This window comes from Physcomitrium patens, chromosome 7 (assembly GCF_059467195.1).
Source record: "Physcomitrium patens ecotype Gransden chromosome 7, ASM5946719v1, whole genome shotgun sequence".
Taxonomy (NCBI): domain Eukaryota; kingdom Viridiplantae; phylum Streptophyta; class Bryopsida; order Funariales; family Funariaceae; genus Physcomitrium; species Physcomitrium patens.
This window is the reverse complement of record NC_143416.1, coordinates 6,795,141-6,818,114: the sequence shown is the minus strand read 5'-3', so window position 1 is coordinate 6,818,114 and position 22,974 is coordinate 6,795,141. Positions and strand designations below refer to the sequence as shown.

Below are 22,974 nucleotides of genomic sequence, written 5' to 3'. Positions count from 1 at the left end.
ATTATGTATTCGTTTTCACTCGATTCTCGTCAAAAAAAGAAAAAGAAAAAGAAAAGGAATAAAGAAGTTAAATACCAACCTGAATTCCAAGCAGCACAATATTTGATCATATAATACTCTCCAGAATACTAAGTCGAAAAAATTCTCCACTAGCAATAGACAATAAGTAATACAAGCAGTCAACCAACAATGCGTGTCTAAATCATATAAAACGCTTACAATCACAACAGCCATTCCAATAGCTCGACATTAGGTTTCCTGACAAGCAGTCGGAAATATATGAAGAGAGAAATTATAAATATTCGAAGTGACGAACATCAATTGATCACATGAGAATTTCAATCGACGAATGGGGTTAATCCTACACAACTGAAAGCTTACAAAATCTATTCAACTATACTATGGATCCCCACATTAAAACAACAGCATGTGCTCAACATGCGGTTGATGCAACCAATTCTGAAGGGGTTTCCCATGACTAACAAAGCATCCAACGTTGGAGCTTTCTACGTAAAATGGGGACCCCAAGGCAGTCAACAGATTCTGAACTGCTTGCCTTACTAACGAAGCCCCAGGGACGCGGCTGTGCTTCCCCCATCCGGTAATAATCTCAATCCGCTCCGGCGCTACTCCAGTGTACAACATCTTCTCTCTAAATTCGGAGAGAGTTCTGGATAGCGCCACGAGCGCCGTCCCCATAGACATAACGTGGAGATTGATAGAGTACTGGTTATTAGCCTTCATTCGCACCGCTTGGGGATACAGATTATGCTCCCTACCGACCTCCCAAACAAGCCCCGCCTCTGGTCTCCGTTCCAAATTGTGCAGAAACTCGATCAAGGAATCTGTAAAGCCCCTCTTGCAATCGTGCTCCTCCCCATGTAAACTCTCAAAAAAATGCTGAACAATGTGTTTCAGCTCCTGGGGGGGAAGCTGTCGCAATAGTAATGTACACACGAAAGAATAGACAGTCTCTGAGGATCTGTGCATGAGGTTGACTACCTGGTGGTGCTGTGCACTTGCTGTGCAAGAGCTTAAAAGAATCGTGTGTGTTTGTAGAGTGGGAACCAGTCCCCACGCCTTCATAGTCTCTATGACACCGAAAGCGAGGTCAAATTGCTGCATGCGCAGGTAAGAGCCCAACAGGGAGTTGGAAATCTGAACGTTGGGTGTTAGTCCGGAGTCCAGCATCTTCTGGTACCATTCGAGCGCGCGCTCTGCGTTTCTGGCCTTGCCCCACATATCCACCATAACGCCGTAAATGGGAGCGTCGGGCACCCAACCAGCTTGTTCCATTTCGTTGAACATAAGCTCCGCTTCCTGGAGGTGCCCGATTTGACCCAAAACTTCCATCATGATGCTATAAGTTACTCTATCGGGGTGGAACCCTGCGTCTTGCATGTCATTGTAGAGCTTCATAGCCATAACGTAGTTGCCGGATTTAGCTTGTAAATCGATGATGATATTATAAGTTACAAGGCTGGGTGCAAACCCACGCTCTACCATCTCCTCGAAAAGCTTCAAAGCTTCGCTAACTTTGCCAGCCTTGCCAAGGCAATGAATTATGACACTGCTCAAGGAATCAAAATCAGTGCCACGAAGTTCGAAAACAACTTTATTCATCGTTGCAGAAAGCACAAACAGAGCAAGTATATTATGAGGAATGAGACCCAAAAACCAATTGACCACACACACACAAAAAAATACTAAGAAAATTTGTGTGCAATTATTGTACCCCATTAGGCAATAATTAATTGACTGTGATGCAGAACATACCTGTATGTAAAAGTGTCTGGCTGAAATCCCGCTTGCTGCATTTTCTGATACATGTCCATGGCATTGTCATGAAAACCAGCTTTGGAATGGAGGTCCACAAGAGTACAATACGTGACGCGGTCAGGGCTACAGCCCTCTTCTTGCATTTGATAGAAGATCCGCATGGCTTCACCCAAAAAATTTGCTCTTCCATAAGCATGAATAAGCCTATTGTATGTTACAACACATGGCTCGCAGCCCTCTCTCCGCATCTCCTGAAGCAACCGGCTACAAGCCTCAAAATTCCGGGCACGACCCATGATGCCTATCATTGTGGTATAAGTGCACACATCATGCTTGTAGCCCTCCTGCTCCTTCGCCCAGTCGAAGAACTTCAACGCTAATCCCGACTCCTTCTGATGCTTCAGAACCTCGTTGATGTGGAAAGCACTCAGTGTCCTGTTAACGCGGGATAGCGCGACCAGTGTATCCGGCCGCCAATTGAGCTGCCTCAAAATGTTACACACATGATCTACAACTTCGCCATTAGCAGGTCGAGACTCAGATGCTGTTTTATGATTCAGCCGTCTGTTACCAGATTGAGATCGGCCGTTTGAGTTCTGTCCAGTTCGGCCTTGAGAAGCAGCTTGGAAGCGCTCTTTGGTACTTGATCGAGGCACAGGTAACCCATCCCCTGGAATGTCACCAGTAGCTCCAACTGACAGATGCCGTGACAGTGAAACAGATGGGGCATTTCCGAGGGGGTTGCAAGGTTGCCCCCATGGCCGCACCGGAGAAGAGGGAAAGGCTGAAGGCTTAGACTGGACACCGCGCGACTGCCAGCCTGATTTAAATGCTTCGTCATTACTGGACTTCTTCTGGGAATCGCCTGCACTTGAGACAACAGCAATTCCTTGATTTACAGAAGTTTGGGGACCATCACTCTCATTCTGAGCAGGAAGAGGATTTCTCACTTCCTTCTCAGCTGCAACAGTTGAGCTGCTTCGAGAAGAAGATGAATTCGACTGCTGTCGTCGCAAACGGTAATTGTTAACGCTCCTACCCCCGGCAGCAGCCGTTACCACATTCTCCACATTAGATAAGCTTGGGAGTGCTGCAAAGCCAACTTTCGGTGTAGGTTGCGGATCGGAGTTAATTGCGGCACGAGAGCCACCAACATTAGAGCTCGTCTTCCCATGCTGTCCATTCACAGCACCTTCTGAGGCATGCCCTTCGACAACAGTATCCCGAACGAAGGTTCCTGGTACAGGGACGTTGTGTAGATGTGGGTTTCCACTAGGGTGGAGAGAAGGATGTCCCAATACATGGACCTGCTAAGGAGAAAAGTGGATCGTTAGACAAGGACAATGTACATGAAAACTTAACATGACACACAAGTAAAATTAAAAGACGAGCTCCAGAGGAGTGTTGAAAAAATTGAAAAACAAAGCTCCTGCAGTTGAAAAGACAATTTTAGGGCACCGTGAGACTCACTCCATTTCCAAGGTGGGATAGAGGAGGAGATACAGGAGGGATCCTCTTAGAATGTTCGTCCCTCTCATCTGCATTACTGAAGCCATGTGGATGACATGTGCCATCACTATTACGAGACCCCGCAGAAGTACCAGCTAGAATCCATGATCGCTGACTTGCCTTGATCAAAGGCAATACCTTGTTCGGTCGAAGCATTTGGCTGAAATCATACCACACACATGGGGGCCTTAGAAGATGTGTAGAAGCTATAGTCTGAAAGGAAACACGATCACGGAGCACACTGAGAAAACCATGGCAAAAGAGTGACCTAACCATCTAGAGCTGCAGAGATGAGAACATTTCAAGAAATATAAGCCCAAAGTATAGTCTGAAAAGAGTAGTGCAGTACCTGTTAAGACTGAGATTAGACTGAAAAAGCTAGATTTTAGAGAATATCTTCGGCTAGGTCACTGAGACTCTGAAACACAAGAAAACAACAAAATATATGTCATGCAGTAAACTTCAACTCGAAATCAACCCACATAATTCACTCCCTTTCTCACCGTACCATGACGTACGAAAATCCTCAACAGTCGGCTAGAATGAGAGCATACTTGTATGCGTATAGAACTACTTACCTTAGACGAAGAAGGAAGATGGACAGGAGCTCAACCCTGCCCCTGCCCCTCCCCCTTGAACCCTGCATCTTAAATAATCACATGAAACATGTAACATCAGGTAATAATCTAGGCATGTACACAAAATGTGGAACATACCCAATGAAAAATCTAGTAATCAAGTTCGCAAACATTTAACCCAGAAAATCGTTCGTTCCATGCGATTATTTTTCCCAATTTACAGCATGCTCTCGCCCAATGATACATAATTTAAAACTTTACTTAAAAATGAGCGACTAATGAAAACGTTCATAATCACATCGAAACGAGGGAAGTTAAGAAGCTCCGTGTTCTTTGGGCTGGGAGTTTGACCATCCACACAAGAGGAGCATCCCCGATCCTACGCCAAAGTGACGGCTTCCCTCGAAAAATAGCACTACTACCGACAAGGTAGGTTTCATCCAGCAACCCAGTGATAACTTCAAGGTAGGAACACGACCTTCCACCTCAAGACAGGAGGAATTCAGTATCGACCGAGGATTTTCAACTCCAGCGAAATTTCCTTCACTTCACCCTACTCGTCCACATGCAGCAGCTCCAAAAACAAAAAAAATGACAGACAAACAAACAAACCAGAGAAAATCCACCCCCCCCCCCATAAAGAAAACTAGACAGGACCAGCACCGTCATCATTCGTAGATAGCACTACACCAGCACACAACACGGAGCACCGAACAACCCCTCCCCCAAGCATCAACTCGAGAACTTCAGAAATAAAAATCCAACTCCCCAAGGCCACGCAGATCTCACTTCAACACCAGGTAACATAGTAAAAAATGAAGAAAAAGAGAAAAGAGAAAAAATGACCCCAACCTCGAGCTTCCCTCATCACCATCAGAAACCCCAACTAGACACAAAAACCAAAACAGAAACTCCTCTGACTCGCCACAGAATTGCACACCCAATAATCACGCAGAGAGAAACCAGCACTGACCTGTGACGCATGGCGCAGAGGAAGTGAGAGCACCGGCACCATGTCCATTCACAGAACTGAAGCGAGAATGAGGAGTTGAGCCGCGGGGACCGCCATTGCTGCGACACGGTTTGGGATGTGCCACCACACAACTCCACATTCACTCGCAATTCCCAGTCTCCTTCCTGAAGAGCACTTTCCATTAGGTTGGAGTGTCAGTCCGCGAGATCGTCCATCCAACGAACGAAGTTCGACGGTGTTCGTCCGAAACTGTTTCCGAGTTTCCCGTCATGGCCAGTATTGTTCGCGGCACGAGGACGAGAGCCTCTTTCCCAGGGTTAGATATCGAAACAGCAATTGGGCATGCGTGGGATTGTATGGGACTTCTGAGCCTTGAGAAGGTTGACGCTGCTGGAGTAAATTAACACCGATAGCTGCTGCTTCTGCTTTTGCTGCTGCTGCGTGCGACCCGCGACCCGACTCGACTTTCGTATGTGCTTTATCAGCGATTGAGCAAGTGAGTGTTTCCTAGTCTTGTTTTCATTTCGTTTTTCCATGCGCGAGTCGGTTGCTGTTGTTGGAACCCTAAGGTTTTGTTACAATTTGTTATTGCTGCACTCGCAATGTATTGGGTTGTGCCGCTGTACGGGGAGAATGCAATATTTAGGGCTTGTGTAGTACTCTTGCGAATCGCTTCAGCTGTAGTTGACCAGGAGTTTAGCGTGACATGATTTTTCAAATTTTTAGGGTTTTGGGTGGTGTCGATGTTTTGGCTTTGGTGCTGTTGCATGTTTACGTTGTTTTTTCGTATCATGGGATTTGACATAAATGTTGTCTCGTGTACATTAGATGATAGCTCTCATGAATCGTGTGTGTGTTTGAATCTGTAAATTATTGCGGGTTGGAGAATTCCACCTCGTAGTTTTGTGCATTTGCGGGACGAGATGCTAGCGCTAGGATTTTGTAGGGTTTCTCGTTGTCTTCTCTTGCAGTTCCTCTGACTTCAGGAAAGGGTATGGATAGGGTATTAGCGAAGAATTTTGGGTCACCAAGAGGGTGGGCATTCCCGTTTCTCTATTGTGTCTGGTTTAGGCTTCGGCAGAAATATGTACAGACCTTTGTTGTTGTAAAAAAGATAGGATACCTAGTGCGTGGTTTTGGGCGATTTGGGGTGTTAAACGAAGCTGTCGTAGTAGAGTTTCCTGTCAAGTATGACGTTTCTTTTGCAGTTATTTTCTGTAATGTCGCACGGGTTTCTTACAGCATCCTTTTGGTATGGCAGTGGATCGAAGACGCGACCGGGACCGAGGTGGTGACCGTGACAGAGGAAGAGACAGAGATCGCGAATGGGAGAGGGAGAGAGATAGGGACAGAGACAGGGACAGGGACCGGGAGAAAGGGCGGCTGAGGTCGAGAACGAGATCAAGATCTAGGTCTCCCCCAGCCAGGCATCGTCGCTCACCGTCACATGATCGATCATATAGAGGCGATGACAGACGTGATGGGAGAAGGGAGAGAGAACGAAGTAGAGGCCGAGAAAGAAGCCGAGACAGGGACAGAGAGAGAAGTAGGGAAAGAGAGAGGAGCAGAGATAGAGGTCATGGAGGAGATCGTGAGAAAAGCAGAGAGAGGAGTGATAAGAAGATTTCTGAACAGAGAGACAAACGAGATGGGAGCCATGGGGTAGATAACCAACGCGCAGCTGTGGCTGAATTCGTAGATGGGATTGCCAGTGAAACCAAAACTGACTACGCGGCTCCACCTGCAATGGACGATGATGAGAATATGATGAAGAAGCTTGGAATACCGACGGGTTTCACATCGACAAAGGTGAGATTCTGTGGTTCGTTGTGCTTTTTATGAAGTTGGTGCTGTTCGAATACTTTGTGTATTCTATTATGTGTCGAGTTTGGCTTGAGGGGTCTCAGTTCGCCCTGCAGTTCCAAGCACATAAAAAAAAATTATGCTTAAGGAATTGTGTATTTCACTTATTTACCATTATATTTATTTGTGTTTTTCACAAAAATCTTATTGAGATTGCGGAAGGAAAGTGTCATGATTGATGAATTTTCATTCTTCTCAAATGCTTTCGGTTCCTGTATTTGGTCGTTGGGACAGGGGAAATACATTCCAGATGCGAATCACAGTGCGGTAAAGCTCACCACAAAGCGTACGCCACGACAGTACATGAACAGACGAGGTAATCCCCTCTTTTTGAATCTCCAAAACTTCACACAGCTGATACAATGCATTAACTACTTGAAGGCGTGTCAGAGAGAAAATATGTGTTAATTTGTGTCGAAACCGATATTTTATAGAATGTTATTCTTTCTCGCTTTGAATGTGTTAGTTCTAAGATACTTGTGAGTTGAGCATGCTTACTACTCGCAGATTTGTTTGGTGTCAGTGTATGGCCCGTGTACTCCCTAACTTGACTAAAATTGATCTTCCCGTGCAGGTGGATTTAATAGGCCATTGCCTGCTGAGTCAAATAGATGAGAATTAATATCTCACTTCGAACGTATCACTGGCAATTGTCAAGGGCTTGCAATGCAGTCATGATCTGGGAGACATTTCAGCTCAATCTGGTTTTGATATGGTTGGGCGGTAGCACTGCCAACAGGCGTTTGAATACCTGGTATCTGGTTAGAATTTTTCGCTCTGGAATGCCGACTATATTTAACCTTTTACATTATCCAGGTCACTTATTAAACCACTTAAATGTTTCCCCTTTGGACTGTACAGTATCTATGTGCCAGTTATTATTTGTAGCATGATCGGTTTCGGCTGTAGTAGAGATACAAAAGGATCTGTTCATTTCTGTGTTATACTCATGCAATGCTTATTTTAGGACATGCAAATTTATCAGGATTATTTGTTCACTTGTCTATTCAAGCAGGTGACTTGTCCACATCTTTTGAGCATGTTTGTACTCTAGGTACATGCGGTGTCTGATACTGTTCATTCCACCAGCGGTTCTCATAGTGCCGTGCCTGTATGTACTGCTCCTCGATGGAACCGATGGGACTGGGATTTTCTGTGCCTGTGTCAAAACTATCTTCGTCTGAGAGGTTGGGGAAAGGACATTGCTGTTTATCGCACTGACCTGGTTTGTTTACTAGGAAGTTCGAAATTGTACAAGCAGGGCAGGGTTGCTATTTGTCTCCATTGAAGGTCTATTCCTAGTTGTGGAATAATTGCACCTTGCTCTGCTACTTGAAGCCAAGTGTGTTGGTTTGAGTCCAGTATCATTTATTTGTTTACAGCTTGTTGGTGTAAACGCCAGAACACCAAATGCCCTTGTTAGGGCATATGATTAAGAATTGTGATGTGATTTTCTATTTATGGTTTATAAATACGTGCAGTTGTTCACTATGGTTCTGTTACAGTGCTGATTAAGTTTTCATCCACCTCATTAGTTTTCTTTGCTTTGGTATGACTGCGAATTAAATAATCAATTTTTGAATGAAAAGAACAGAATCTTTTAGAGGGAAGCGTTTTTAATGTTTTGAAGTCACATGCTTGTACAAGCGCATCGATGAGTAAGTCTTCCTTCAAGAGTCGTGTCTTAATCCGTTATTGTTCAGGATTTGGGGTAATTTGTGGACTTTTTAGAAATACAAGCAAGCGACTGAGAGTGCTGCAAAAGTGATGAGTTCGAGACAAGATCATAAAACAGATAAAAGAAAATTTGTAAGTGCGCCATTTTTTTCTTGTTCTCTTTTCCAGCCACGCTCATTTACACATTCTGCTTTGATACAGGAAACTTTCCGTTCCCCTGTTCAATTCAGATTCTCCACAAGACGCGAATACAGCGATCAAAGCAATCAAGTTCTCCTTAAACCTGAATAAATAATAAATCATTCTACAAAATGATCGCTTAGTCCAATAGTACCTATACATAGATTTGTGCGACTTTCACGCCAAATCCGAGCGACTTGTACAGTGTATCTGGTGCTTGACTCAGCTAAGAAGCTTCCATGAGCACAACTATTGATGAATCGTAGTAACAAGATTGCAGCCAACAGTCTGCGTTTGAGATTCTCTGGTCTTATCCTCGAGATGTAGCCTCCAGAAACCTAATAGCTTCTAACATTTCCTCTTTCTCCTTGTTCTTCATGTTAGTCATGACTGAGACAGAGAGGAGGTCCATTGGACCCGTTGAACACGCATACCCGGTTGAGAAACCTGTCAAATCTGCGCTGCAAGCTATGTTATTCATCATGTTCACGTATTTGTCCCTAATTCGTACCAGAAAGTCCTTGATCCTCCGTTTCTTTGCATATTGAGGTTTTGAGCGCGATGTTTCAGAGAATGCACGCACACAGTGTTCTGGCACAGACTCGAGAGGATAGCACTTCTGGCTCCTCTGGTTCATCTTCACTCTTGGTGTGTTCATCGTTGACTGCGCCACCTTCTCCTCTTGAGACGTGATTTTATAAAACCGGAGGCTGCAGCACCTGAATCTAGCTCAATGATGAATAATGGCCTGCCTTGCACGAGTCAAATCGATTCACGTTCAGTCCATTTCCAAAGAGTAACCAATTGGTCGGCTCACATTCTAAAAAACCTCTCTGACGGAGTTCCCTTACCCTCGACAACAAAATCCTCTCCTTATCAGATTCAGTTTCGATACACTTAAGAACTAGAAAGGTCGCTTCAGATACCGGTAACAAAGGTAGGTGCAGTGGAGTGAGTTTTGGGTTGAAGAACAGTCTACGATTTACTCATCGCCATCAGCCGAGGGTTGAAGCCAAAGGATGCTTCCTACAAGTCAACAAAAGCGAAGAACTGAAAGCAACTCTAGCAACGAGTGCCTCCAAGAGCTGTGAGTCCACAAGAAAAAGGAGTACGTTAGAGAAGATGTATTTGGAACTGAGCGACTGACCAGGATAATGCACTGAAACCAGTCACTAAGAACATCTGATACATACACGCTAAGCCCACCGGATTTCTCAGCAGAACCGTTGCCTCTGAAGCTGCCCAACTACCAAGAGCACAATCGGAAGACGCAGGAGCCAGTCAAGGTTGCCATCATCGGTGACAGTATCCGTTTAAGTCCCCACAGAGTAGTCGAACGCCAGTACAAGTTCACCACGCCGCCCCTGCGCCAAGCAACTCGATCTCCGGACGGGGACACCAACCTGAGAGGATTCAGTCACATGAGACAACTCTAAGTGAAGGGGATGAATCATCAGCCACCAGGAGAACCAGCCACGAAAGTTGCATCAATTAAGACCAGAACCCAAAACTTCAGAACAGATTTTCACCCCAAATATAATCAAGGAATCGGTGTCCACAACTGCATGCCTGGTCCAGTTCCGAAACCAAAATCAAAAAAAAACTAATCTCGACGGGGGGCTATGCGGTTGAACCACAGTAACTGATTGACACCGGGATGAGCTAGATCCCCAGCACCGAACCCATCGTTGCAACAACATACCAAGCACCCTCCTCGCGCGATGTCTGGTAGCATGAGCTTGCGCGATGCATGGTCCCATGACAGACAGACAGCCAGTCTCAATAATAAAAATAAAAAACACTACCTACTAGACTCTCGCTGATCACGCATCACGAAGGCAAAGACATGCGTAGTGATATCAACATGAATCACACTCTCGTCGCCATGTCCGCGACGCTAAATTTAGCTTTGGGCTCGGGCCGTGGGGTGCGAGGTCCATGCGAAACGCGATGAGGGGCGGTGATTCGCAAGTACCCCCACACCCATTGACAATCGAGCACTGTGTTTTTTGTCTATTCTGAGCCGGCGCTACTCTTCTCTCTCCTCCCTGCTCTGGCGACCAAGAGTGAGAGAGAGTGAGAGGGTGTTCACGCCTCGCGGACCGACACCGCGCGGGCTCATCGATGGATTGCGTTATTTCGATCTACAAAAAAACTCACTTTGCTTAACTAGACGACATGAATCGACGACAAAACCTCGACGATTTTTAGGGCATCGTTTAGATTTCTGACTTTTCTGGTTTTGCTTTTGGCTCTGATTACGTAGTCAAATGAGGTAAAAAAATAAAAAAGTAAAAAAATAACATTCTTTCTTTTTGAAAAGAGGGTGTTTGAGTGATCCTTGTTTTGTGGATTGAGCCACTTCTTTTCCTTTTCAACATTATGTAATATTTTGCAAATGGAGGATGTAAAAAGCATCACTTTTGGGCGTCAAAATGAGGAAAATGTGACTTGATAGTTTTATTTTTTACACTATGTATTTGTGGTGGAAATTGATTAGGTTTCACCAAAGAATCTGTTCTCCATTTTATTGACTAGGCAATGCTTTTTGTTCTCCCATTGATATTTTACATAAATTGTACTTTAACTTTTTACTACTTTTCTAGCAAGTTGTATTATTTCATAGATTTTATTATTGTCCTATATCATTAGCTTCTTCATTTTTTTAAGAATTTTTTATTCATAAATTCTCCTTGTATATGTCTCAATATATACATATATATATTTATATATATCAAACAACTCAAGGAAATAAACTAATGGGATAAATTAGAGGGGACAAAAACCATCTTTGACTGGCTGTGTATCTCATTGTTTTCATCAAAAGTGAAACAAAAATGAAGAAATAACTAAAGTTTTGATCAATCAAAGTTTAAAATCTGCATATTGTTGTTACAAATTGCCAAGAATAATACTGCAATATCACTAAGCATGAAGCTTGGAAGCTCCCAATCATAATTTTCAGTAAATATTTTTTTGTGGCCAATGACATAGGTTTCCACTATATATATATATATATATATATAAAGAGAGAGAGAGAGGCTTGTGTAAGTGAGATACCAAAGACTAGGAGTAAAGAAATAATAAGACCATCGTTCATACTCAACAAGTGTTTTTTTTAAATAAAATAAAATAAAACAACAGCATCAATCACACCAGAGCATCCTGTCATCATGCCAAGTCAGCAGCTCATGCTGACATGGCAGACAGGCAAGCATCTATCCCGAGTAGTCCAAGTGAATCGGGGGGACTGTCGGTTTAGGGCTTCGTCATCCTGCTGCGGCGCTGATGCCCGCAGGATGTCACGCACGCCTTCCTCTGCATTGCGTCATAACTAATCTCGCCTCCAACGCCACCCTCTCCACCTTCAATGCTGGTCCACTGCTTCCCCACTGCAACGGATTCTGGATCTATCTGAAACAATGGTTGGTCCCGTTGGAAAGCTAACATAGATGGATGTTGAAGTTGCACGACAAGCGAAATGAAGCAGAAGAAGATGAAGATGATGATGGAGTTATTTACAGGTCTTGAGATGATTATGTGACAGCGGTACTGTCTTGAGATGATTATGTGACAGCATGACCTTGCTGAAGTCTCGGATTTTGTAAGGAAGGTGTCTGCACGCTCCATGAGTCAGATTCTGCGCAGCGGCGACAAAATCCTGACTTGCTTTCGGAATCTGAAAATAACTATGTTTGATAAGTCGGTACTATTCGTGTTCGAGCTCCGAATTTTTCTGTGGGCTTTGAAACTGGGTTGAGATCCAGGGGAGTAGGGCGTGGAAGCTGGACCTTGAATAGAGAATCGAAGCGGGAAGGGAGGTGATCTGTCGAAAGTGGGCCATGTCTTACTGTCGGCATTGCTACGCCTGCTTCTCCTTCTCTTGGAGTTTTGTGCCTGGATAGTCATAGCCTGGGCATGGGTAGAACGTCAACATGCCCGCCTGGTTTGCTCCCCAGGCCATGTCGTTCATCAGCTTCGCGTACCTGTCTCGAAACGTTAGTAAGATTCTCATGGGTGTTGCAGCCTTCTTACTCTGCGTGGGACGTCCAGGAGACTCAACCACTCGGCATGGTTTTTCACTGGGAGCTTCGCAATGTTCCAGGATAGGCTCCAACGCATAGCAGTTCTTCTGCACCGTCGGACACTTTTGTGACACCTTCGAGTGCTTCTTTCGCAAGTCGGTTTTTCCCCCTTGAACGAGCATCTTCGACGGTTGGCTCTAGATTCATGGAAGCTCGTGTTTCACCGACCTGTCAGTTTCCCACACCAGCCTCTACTGCTCGCAGCAACGCTCGAAACACGAAGGAAACTGTAATTTCAATTGTAAGAAGAGCTCACGAGAAGTAACACAAAGGTAGCTACACCCCATTAAGCGTAGAGACTCAACAACATTAGAAAACTTGGACCAACTACAATGAACTGAAAATCGTGAGTCGTCGTGTCCGAATATGAGAGAAAAGGAAACGGTGGTGGATATATGTATACGGACGAGCACGAAAAGTTTAGCATGCATGGAATGCTGTCAGGCACCGAATATCTACATACTCGGAGTGCGAGTCGGCACACGATGAGTTCTGCCCAATACAGATTGAGGAACTTCGGTGACCCTGGCAATCGGGGGCAGGAATCTGGTGACCCGGTAACGCTTCGGCCATCCACACTTTGCGCGTGAGGATGGTCAAGAGCTACACGTCTGTAGCAGTCCATCATTTGTTGTGGCCTAATCTACAGTTCCAATTGGGATCAAGTGGGTACGGCATGACCCGACCAATTGAATTTCTTTCCACCTCCTTAAATCTTGTGCAGGTGAGTTGGGGGAACCGACACTCCAAGCGTTGAACCTACCGTTCAGCATGGCCCTCGGTGGAGCTACTTCATGCAATATCAGGAATATACTTCAGATTTAGAGGCGTTCATTATTCCGAAGCCCATCATTTGAAGCCACCATTGTAGCTCCACCCTTCTAGCTCCACTGCAGCGATTTTCCCCTGTCATTGTTGTTTTCGTCTGCCATCCAGATTCGTCTTCTCGCCGAATAATGTAGCAAATGGAATCATGGCACACTATATATCCTCCAGGTCAGAGGAAGGATACACACACTCAGATATATATATATATATATATATTGAGTGTGTGTGTGGTTGTGATCCACATCTTGAGTTTTGACGTTACAACCAAATTATTATTCAGATCATCTTTTATAAATAGTCACACTTGGACTGTAAAGGTTCCACATGAATATCCAGAGATTAGGATTTTACTTAAATCATGTGCAGCGGAAGAAATTGAGATTGAGATCATCGCGGTTAACTACATTTCTACCAACATCATTCGAACTTCGACTAGAATAATGCTGAAGAAATGCCTCAATCCACTTGTGGAAGATGACGGCTTGCTAAAATTTGTTGTGTTGGCAGTGACCAACAAACTATCCTGGAAGCTGAGATGCTCAACTTCCACAAAACGACCACTCTCGACATTAGGGAGACCGAGCCCGGACCTCGAAATTTGTAATTGTCTGCTGCATCCGCTTAACAACGATAATCCTTCCCAATAGAACACATAATCCCTGTTTCTTCACCATACTACACTTTGAAACTAACTCTCTGACCGCAAGTCGTAAAGCGTACACGGATTGATTAGACAGCAACGTGAGGGATAGAAAAATGAGTAAAAGCAAGGTAGAAATGATGACCTGGGCTCTCCCTTAGCCAAATCATGTGGGAGAAAGAGCGACAACAATGTTTGCAGCTGAAAAAGTGAGCGCAAAAGCAAATACTCATCAAGGACCCACCCGACAGTCTGCAACTCATCAAAGAGTTCCAATCGACTAGGAACTCCATCAGAAAACGATGGCATGATAAATCAAGGATGAAGGACATAATTGATGGTATCACCAAAATGGGATAACACATGGCAGGATCTTGTTTATAATTCGAACTTACTGATCCGTAAGGAATTGTACAAATTTCTAGAATACAACCAACCTGCCCAAATTGCCGTCAGCTAGAAGCCCGATTTCAACAAACTTCACTAGATCTGAGTAGTTTGTTATAGACTTTGAAGATCACTCCTCCGTGGTTGACAAATTGGAGGTTTCAATCTGTGCAGGCATTTCTTGTTGCAGAGCAGGGACATGGCGTGCGAGGTGGTGGTGCCATCTGCCACCATAGACTTGGCAATCACAGGGAAGGTCAACTCCGCAATTGATTTGTCGTCATTGAGGATTTCGACGGTGTCCACATTGAGTTTCTTGGGAAAATCCTAGAGTTCCTGATCCTTCCGATTATGATGTGGGCAACAGCTTTCAGCACGGAAATGCAGTTTTGGAGCTTCTCAATTGCAGCAGGGGGGTCGATTAGAATCACATTCGAGTGGCGGTACTTATACTCGACTAGGTACTAGATCCAACTTTCTCCTCCGTGCTTGTGGATGATTGCGTTAAAAGGGCTCTGATCTCCCAAGGGCTTCGTCATGTTGATGAGCAAAGTTGAAACCCATGCTCTTTGTGTGCTCGACTAGTGACGGTTGCTAAAAGCCTTTCACCTTCTTCTCAGCTGAGGCGTACCCTACCATGAACACCTCTCCCCCCGACGCTGTAGTTGCAACCAAACATAAAACCCCACAGAATAATTCAGTCCTTCCTGCAGAACATGCAAGAATTCCACTCAATTGTGACCCACAACATTCCGACCACATTCAGTGCAGATTGGCTCTCACAATCTAACATCAACCTGGCTCTCAAATCTCCAACAAGCACACCATTCTCCAAGCACTTCAAACAATGTTGTCTAAAAACGCTACCAACTCTCTACTCATCTACAGTTACTCAAAATATGCTCAACCTAAAACCCACCAATCTCATCCAAAAAAAACCTCCCCAAACACACCGATCTCCTAAAACCCACACCAGAGTCCTCCTCACAGAACTGCCCTTGCTCAATTCCTGAAACCCCACTCAAGAAACCCAGCCTTTAGCCCTAAAACTTGCAACTAAAACATCCACGCGACGACGCATTCACAAACCAGAGAAAATTCGAATGCAGTATCGAATCGGACAACCAGGTATTGAACATCCCTCCGTGACGAGCTGCAATACTTGCAGAAGAACAACAGCCCCGCGAACATACAGCCTTCTTCTCAAACGTGACCTCTCGGATTGAATAGCAAAGAAAAGTTGGGGAGAAGAATCTGATGAACAAAAATGCAATCTGCGTGTGAGGGATCTGCAAGTCCCAACTTCATAACTAATTCCGCTTCCAACTCATCGAATGGAATCGCCGTCGTCTGCTTCGCCGCGAGATTTTTGCCCTTTGTTTTTAGCGGCCCTGACGGTAGGAAGACTCGCCGCCACAAGGACTCCGCATTAGAGCCGCTATATGACGCTGTATACTCATAGCGGCCTGGATAGCGGTCGGAGCTCTCTGGATGTGCGAGAGCCGCTATCTAATCCGCTGTGTTTATGTCCAACAAGTTTAAGTTCGGTGCTAATTTAGTGGTGCATTTAAAGGATTCTGTTGCGATTAGATTTTGGCCTTGTAACGTATGTAATTCAAATTCTATTCTCTATTATTTTTTATGCTCATTTATATTTATAGGTGTCTTTCATCATTAGTAAATTATTTTAATAATAAAATTATATTTTTTAGTTAGTAATCACCAAGTTTGATAATAAATCATATGTATTAATAAAATGATCATGACTATCATTTTTGATTAATTTTACTTCTTTCATTCCTATGTTTAATTTCAATACTCATAACAATTACCTTAAGGCATATATTATTTTATGATTGTTTAATGTTAGTTTTTTAATACTTTGATGTTTATATAGTGAAATTAGGCTCAAATACTGTTTTTCCAAATTTACCCAATGAAAGAAAATAAAACATACTTAAATTTTAGAATCTATTGAGAATCACATTTATAGATATAAATATATATATATTCACATATGGTTATAGTATGTACAATAAGAGAATGAATTATATTATAAAGCTATGGAATAATTGTGAGACAAATTAAACATATAAAGACACATAAAATTAAATAAAAGTTGTGGATTAATAATAAGAAAATTTAACTCTAACGTTCAACAAACTTATTGTTTAAGAACCAAAAATATTTTTTGGTATGAAAAATGGACATAAATGATAACAACAATTGTGAAATGCTTAGAGAATTTTAAAACAACTGCCTTTAGAAACCAAAAAATTATGAAACTTGCTTCTTGATTTGTGCAAAAGAATTTATTGAAGTTTTATTTATTTATTATATATTTTTTAAAATAAATAACCTAAGTGTAAGTTATAACTAATTTAAAATCCAATATGATATTTTATACAATACAATGGTTTGGTTTGTAAAACCAAACTGATATCAACAAACTGTAAAATTCGCAGCTGCAAATGTGAAAGTAGCGAAATAGTATATATAATCATGGTAAATGTACAAAGGAGCAAAAACAGTTTTCCAATAACCATTTAAAACCATTTATTAATTTTTGATATGCACATGCCTTAGAATGTAAATTTTTATCGATTTTAGTAAAAATCCTTCATTTTTTATTTCTTGAAGAATAAAATGTTTAAATTCGAAATGCACCTTTTTCCAATGAAATTTAATAAGAATCATTTACCCAGTTCTCTGTGTTACACACCGAAATAAATCTTGTCAGGACTTTTTAAATGTAGTTTTTGCATTTACACCTTAATCATATTTATAGTTAAAAAGTATGGTCCTAAGTAATATATTAATATAATACAACAATAAACAAACCACTTCACATTTGAAATTAATCTCAACATCATATTATAACACTATCTAATAAGTGAATAACTGATGTATTCTTGAATTTCGTAACACCTTGTTTACGCAAAAAGTCATTATTTACAAAAAGATCTAGATCACTTGGACATCAGTCATTCTGAGTGCATGTGAGAGTTTGGAAGCTTCGCTATTTCGTAAAATCAAGTTATACGCTTCCACAAGTGCAGTCACACAATTAAAACATAACAAAAAAAACTAGTACCGTACCGTGCTTTGTTAGACACGTTGTCATCATGTTTTGACTTCCATCATAGGTTGAAGAACTAATGAGGCATTTACAACTTTCACATTTAATCCAATATATTTGGACTATTCATATGTGTACGAAGTGCTGTCTTAAATTCGCTTCATTTTTTAGATTACTGAAACTCTAAAAAGTTGATAACATATTTGTACACTTAAAGACCAGGCCCTATGGAAACCGGCACGACGATTCTTAATCACAGTCCAATCTCTTGGAAACATAAATATCACAAAAGCGTAAAATTAATAAGAACAATTTGGAGTCACAATTCCAGAACCATGAACTACGGCAGTTGGAATGTGGCCCAAGACAATTTGGAGTTTGTACCGCTTCAGAGCAAGGCAGCCAAAGCACCAAAATGATTGTTTGTTGAGGCTTTATCCTAAACATCATAGGAAAGTAGCCTAACAAAAGACGCTGGTTTTAAAAGGGGCGGGTCCGGGGAGAACTCACTTGGCCAAGCCGGAAGATATGGAGCAAGCCCATCAAGAAGGGACCACCGCATTCAATCCAATGTCTAACCAGAGCGCGGTGTCAGAACATGATCTTGCCTACTAGGGGGTGTTTAGAAGAGTCCACCGCAGCCATTGCACGGAAGACACGATTTGCACGCTACATCACCTCCACCCAAGCTAGACTTAAAGAGCAAGGATTGTGTTAACTTCAAATGTGATCAACGATTTACGCTGTAGCTCTTGATGCTGTGTACTCAAAGATCTGCCCATGCAGAAAAGCAAGGCGAAAATCTCAACAATTTTTTTAGTCCGTGCATATAGGTCCAGATAAATCTCTTAGTATCTAAGGTGTCACAGGCGCCAAGGATACAGGTGAAGGAGCAGTAGACAAGTACTGTAACATATACAGATTGGAAGAGCAGAGATCGGAGAGATCCTCATGGACTGCGATGAGATTTTTCTGCAGACCCCTTAGTGCCGGTAACATCTGTGCCTGACGTGCTTCTAGAGTCTTCCCATGTATTACAACAACTTCCTGCACCCCCGAACCCCCAGGTTTTCAATTTCGATTCTAGACTGAACAGAACTCTGAACCTCACAAAGCTGTATTTCTTCATCTTATTTTCAGCAGGTAGTCCTTAAAATAGAGAAGAAAAAAAACTGGGTGAAAATAGGTTAAAACTTAATCAACCTGACACCATATAAGCAAGAACTCCAGGTGAACGGAATTCGATATATATTCACCCAAAGCTGTGCACAGAGTCACCAAGTAGTTGACTGGAATGGAGGAAACAACCGTCGTGATTTCCTCTGGAGGCACAAACTCTATACACTTTCTGATCAGCATTGGCTCATTGAGGCGAAGAGCCAGCACCAGAGCACGGGCATGGAGCTTTTCTTCCAGAGCATCATATATGGTCTGCAATGACACCAAGGTATTATTCGCACGTACTGAGCATAAGCAAACAACACAAAACTTCTATGACGAAATGATCATGTGCATCGATTCAAATATTATGCAAGGAAAATGGTTAATATGCAATGAAACTTTAAGTCAGACTGATGGTGGCACCTACAATAACTGATAAAACTTGCCAAATATTCATCCCAAACTTGGAACACAACGAGGAGACCTAGATAGCACGATGGCCTACCTCAGGTGTAACATCAATGGCAATGTCAACCGGATCGTAGATAAGATTGTCATCTATGGAGTATATTAGCAAGCCTTCAGTAGTAGCAGCTGCAAATGTTCTCCCTGTCGGAGCAAGCTGCAGTGCCTTTGAACGGGCTATGGGCCTTCCATGGTTCGCCTTGGTTCCGGGCAAAGAAGATCCCAACTGTTTGTATGATTGTTTAAAGTTATCATCATCGTCACTATCCCAATCGTCAATCAGATCCAGCGGTCCGTCACTGGTCATTCTCTTGGAATTCAAGTGATCTAAGACTCCATCCAGAGCTTTGTTATTTGTGATCTGTATCCTTCGCAGGAGTACCTGAAAAGAGATTCCGGTCACAAGGTTGGAGATTAAATACACACACAACTATGTACACTAAAAAATTGCCTTCAAGGCAAAGCTTAGGCAAAACATATATTTTCCACAGTAGATACACTTGAGCCATTGTAACCTAGTCACTCAAACAACGTGCAGCTCAAACTGTATAAGCACAAACAAGTCCAAGGACAAAAAGAAGTAGGTGAGAAAGGAAATGCCAACCTGTTCAGCTACATCGTACATGCAGATGTATTTACTAGAACCTCCAGCTAAGATAAAGCTGCCATCGGCAGAAAAACTCAAACTGGTAAACGATTTTCCAGAGCTGGAATTTTCCGCTGTTCTACGGTCACCCATGAGTCGACCACCCTTGATGTCTCTTCTACCATCAATGCTGGCTACTTCAACACCGTCAGTCGGATCCCAGAAGTGAATGTGACCATCAAGTGTACTACAGGCAATTTGTTTACTATCTGGGCGGTAAACAACAGTCAGCACATCATGTGTGTGGGTGAAAGTTTCAACATTACCCTTCCCTTCAAAAACATCCCAAATCTTCACAGTCTTATCCCAAGACGATGATGCTAGCATTTCCTGGCAACAGTAATACAGAGCACATCCACGCTAGCGGTTAATTTCAGCAGATAGCAGGAGATGTTGAAAGGTGGCTACAGGAGTGATCACATACCATTTAAAGCCCCAAACAGTGTTCGGTACACATAGTGAAAAACAAGAGCAAGAAAAAGACTGCTTTACATCATTTTCACACCCCAAAAGGTATCCGGGTAGAAATAAAGAACACAGAGCACTACTAAAACAATTCATTTTGTAACAAATGTAGCGAAAATCAATGATAATTAAACCAGATCTTCAATTGTATAGAGATCAAAACGAACAGCCCAAGCACATCACAACTGATTCAGTTCATGGCATCTGAATCCAAAACCCAAAATCATTTTGTGCACTAAACGAGTACGCTCGTGCAGGATGTGACTTACAGAAGTAGGAGAGAAGGATAAGCCGTGAACAGGACCTTCATGACCGCTCAGCACATCCAACAACCTTCCTGTTTTCACCGACCAAACGTATATCTGAACAAAGATTACTTCAAAATTAGCGCTCGCGCATGCTAAATGCCACTAAAATAAAGTAACAAAAAGAGACTCAAATTGGCTAACCTGGATCTCTATGAATGCACATGATATGAAAGAAAGTCGAACAGACCACACAACTAGACAATCAACCACGAGGTTGTCAGAACAGTCATGATTTCTACATATTGTTAAGTGCCGCCACCGTCATGTTTCAAGAACGAGTAAATGTACAGAATTTCCATCTTGTCACAAAGACATGCAATACCTGAAAACCGTCGAGAGTCCCCGCGCAAAGAACCTCTCCACTCGGATCTGCTGCTAATGAAACAAATTGCGTTGGCGTAGGTGTAGTAAAAGTCCTAAAATTCCGATAGCGCACCATGTCAAACGCTCGAACAGTTCCATCTAATGATGCACTCACCACCACATGATTCGCAGGTAGAAAGAGCACTGCTGTGATGGAATTTGTGTGTTCGGTGAAGGTCACGAAGCAGGATCCCGATGCCACATTCCAAAGCTGAGCACAGAAAAAGAACATGCCATGAAAGTGAGTCGCCTAATTTCAAAAACTCGGCATGATCTAAACTCTATGCATCCTACAAAATGGATGACAAACTAGGATGCTCGAGAGTGTGCACCTAGCTCTAAAAGCAACAAAATTTCCGACTGTTATAAAAGTCTAAGAGGCTGGTGCATTTTCAACGAACCTTAAGCTTGTTATCATCTGCTCCACTGGCCAGATACTGAGAATCGGGAGAGAACGCCAGACAATTCACATCAAAATAATGTCCTTGTTGCTTCAAAACCTGCGTCTCAGTACGCCACTCCCAGACAAGGAGCTGGCCCAAACTTGCACACCCCAATGCAATCCAGTTTCCGGCAGCATTGAACGTTGCAGTAGATATCTTTTTGCTTGAAATGGACAAGAGGTGAAAGCACGTGAAGTCCGGAAGCTGGTATATACCGAAAATTCCAGTCGAGAATCCTACTACGATTATACTGAGACCTTGGTGATAATCACATGTTGTTAACTTTGCAGTTTGCTTAAAGAATCTCTTCTCAGCTATCACCCACTTTCCGGTGGTAAGATTGACACTCGTTTTTAACTTCTTCGTCCCCACCTCATCCTCTACTCCAATATACACTTTCTCATTGGGCAAAAACTTCCACTCAAACAGGGCTCCGTCACGAGCAACAGTATACACTGCGATATCGTCTTCCCTCAGGAGTGGCTTCGAAAAATAAGCTCCCACCAAGACATCCCGGTGGCCACTAAGAGTCACAGCCCGCAGCTCGTCCAACTTATTCACCGAAAAAACTCTGGCCGTCAAGTCCTTAGAGCCAACCACTAACCAGCAGCTATCAGAGCTCCATCCAATACACGTCACTGTGTCATGGCAGCCCGCGAGCGTCTTCACTAGTTCAAACGGAGCAAAAACCTTCCGAAACCCTGGCGTCCGCCATAGTTGTACCAACTTCCCCACCCCTGCCGCAATCAACTTCCCATCGGGACTAAACTTTAATGCACTCACAGGCCCCTTGAATGAAAAATGATGCAACACTTGCTGTGTGTGTAGGTTCACAAGAATACTCCGCCCATCCTCGTCTACACTTAACAACAACGTCCCGTCCGGCGACACTTCTATGCGGCTCACGCTCTTGCCGTTCTCGCATCGCAACGTCGTGGACTCCGACTTCTGTAAATCTGTGACAGACACGCGATTCCCAACCGGCGACAGAAGCAGTACATCCTTCTTAAACGTGATATTACCTCCTCGATACGGCGCTCCCAGCAGATTACTAAACTGGAAATTCATGGCTCTTCCTCAATCAAGACCTAAATCAAGCGGCGCAAATTTCAGTGAGTCGCAGTGTGTCGGCTTGGCTCTGATTCTGCTGCCAATTCCGACTTCCCTTCGACCTTTGATCCGACTCCAACACGCAATTCTGCCCCACAGGGCGTCGGGGTCGCCGGTGAAGTGCAGCAGAGACTGAACGTCTCCAGCAATCAATTTAGGGTTTAGCGAGGGTTTAAACCCTCTGTGGATGGATGTATTATGAATAGATGATATTTCGTGGGATCTCGGGATGGATGAACAAGCGTATTCGTCCATGGACTATATATGCTTTCGTAAAGGGTGGGGGGATGCATGTCATTCTACTCACACTCTTAGATGATAACCATCTCCGCAATCTGAGACTGTAACCCAAAAAGTGGATCAGTATTGAACTTGGGCAATATAGTGTAATCTATTTATAGTCTTCGTTTTGACAACACTTTAGCTAAGTGAATA

At 43.2% G+C, this 22,974-nt stretch overlaps 3 protein-coding genes and 2 long non-coding RNA genes across 11 annotated transcripts; 1 reads left to right on the top strand and 4 right to left on the bottom strand.

Annotated features, from left to right (window-relative positions):
• Positions 1-276: 276 nt before the first annotated feature.
• Positions 277-4,989, bottom strand: LOC112284912 (uncharacterized). Of its 6 annotated transcripts, none has more exons than XM_024525285.3 (6): positions 4,840-4,989; positions 3,867-3,934; positions 3,638-3,706; positions 3,250-3,448; positions 1,777-3,086; positions 277-1,570 (listed from the first exon to the last, which is right to left on the bottom strand). In XM_024525285.3, the coding sequence occupies exons 4-6, from the start codon at positions 3,442-3,444 to the stop codon at positions 415-417; spliced, it is 2,661 nt and encodes an 886-aa protein (XP_024381053.1). In that variant the 5' UTR covers positions 3,445-3,448; positions 3,638-3,706; positions 3,867-3,934; positions 4,840-4,989; the 3' UTR covers positions 277-414. The 6 variants fall into 6 exon arrangements, with proteins under 6 accessions (XP_024381053.1, XP_024381050.1, XP_024381052.1 ...); XM_024525282.2 differs by having other exon boundaries at positions 1,777-3,089; positions 4,840-4,980; XM_024525284.3 differs by having other exon boundaries at positions 3,867-3,928; positions 4,840-4,980.
• A 142-nt stretch (positions 4,990-5,131) lies between these two features.
• Positions 5,132-7,729, top strand: LOC112284915 (uncharacterized). The gene is made up of 4 exons (XM_024525293.3): positions 5,132-5,335; positions 6,101-6,648; positions 6,937-7,018; positions 7,277-7,729. Coding segments are annotated over exons 1-4 (672 nt in total). The 5' UTR covers positions 5,132-5,334; the 3' UTR covers positions 7,318-7,729.
• Positions 7,730-8,636: 907 nt separating this feature from the next.
• Positions 8,637-10,401, bottom strand: LOC112284916 (uncharacterized). Of its 2 annotated transcripts, none has more exons than XR_016504150.1 (2): positions 10,262-10,401; positions 8,637-9,962 (listed from the first exon to the last, which is right to left on the bottom strand). It is a non-coding gene; the product is annotated as an uncharacterized LOC112284916 (long non-coding RNA). The 2 variants fall into 2 exon arrangements; XR_016504149.1 differs by having other exon boundaries at positions 10,203-10,294.
• A 4,045-nt stretch (positions 10,402-14,446) lies between these two features.
• LOC149988538 (uncharacterized) lies at positions 14,447-15,910 on the bottom strand. Its single transcript, XR_016504148.1, has 2 exons — positions 15,419-15,910; positions 14,447-15,158 (listed from the first exon to the last, which is right to left on the bottom strand). It is a non-coding gene; the product is annotated as an uncharacterized LOC149988538 (long non-coding RNA).
• A 1,949-nt stretch (positions 15,911-17,859) lies between these two features.
• LOC112285031 (periodic tryptophan protein 2) lies at positions 17,860-22,680 on the bottom strand. The gene is made up of 7 exons (XM_024525497.2): positions 21,388-22,680; positions 20,946-21,197; positions 20,585-20,677; positions 19,809-20,180; positions 19,245-19,586; positions 18,782-19,009; positions 17,860-18,625 (listed from the first exon to the last, which is right to left on the bottom strand). Exons 1-7 carry the CDS (start codon positions 22,495-22,497, stop codon positions 18,434-18,436), a joined length of 2,589 nt encoding a protein of 862 aa, XP_024381265.1. The 5' UTR covers positions 22,498-22,680; the 3' UTR covers positions 17,860-18,433.
• Between the last annotated feature and the right edge of the window lie 294 nt (positions 22,681-22,974).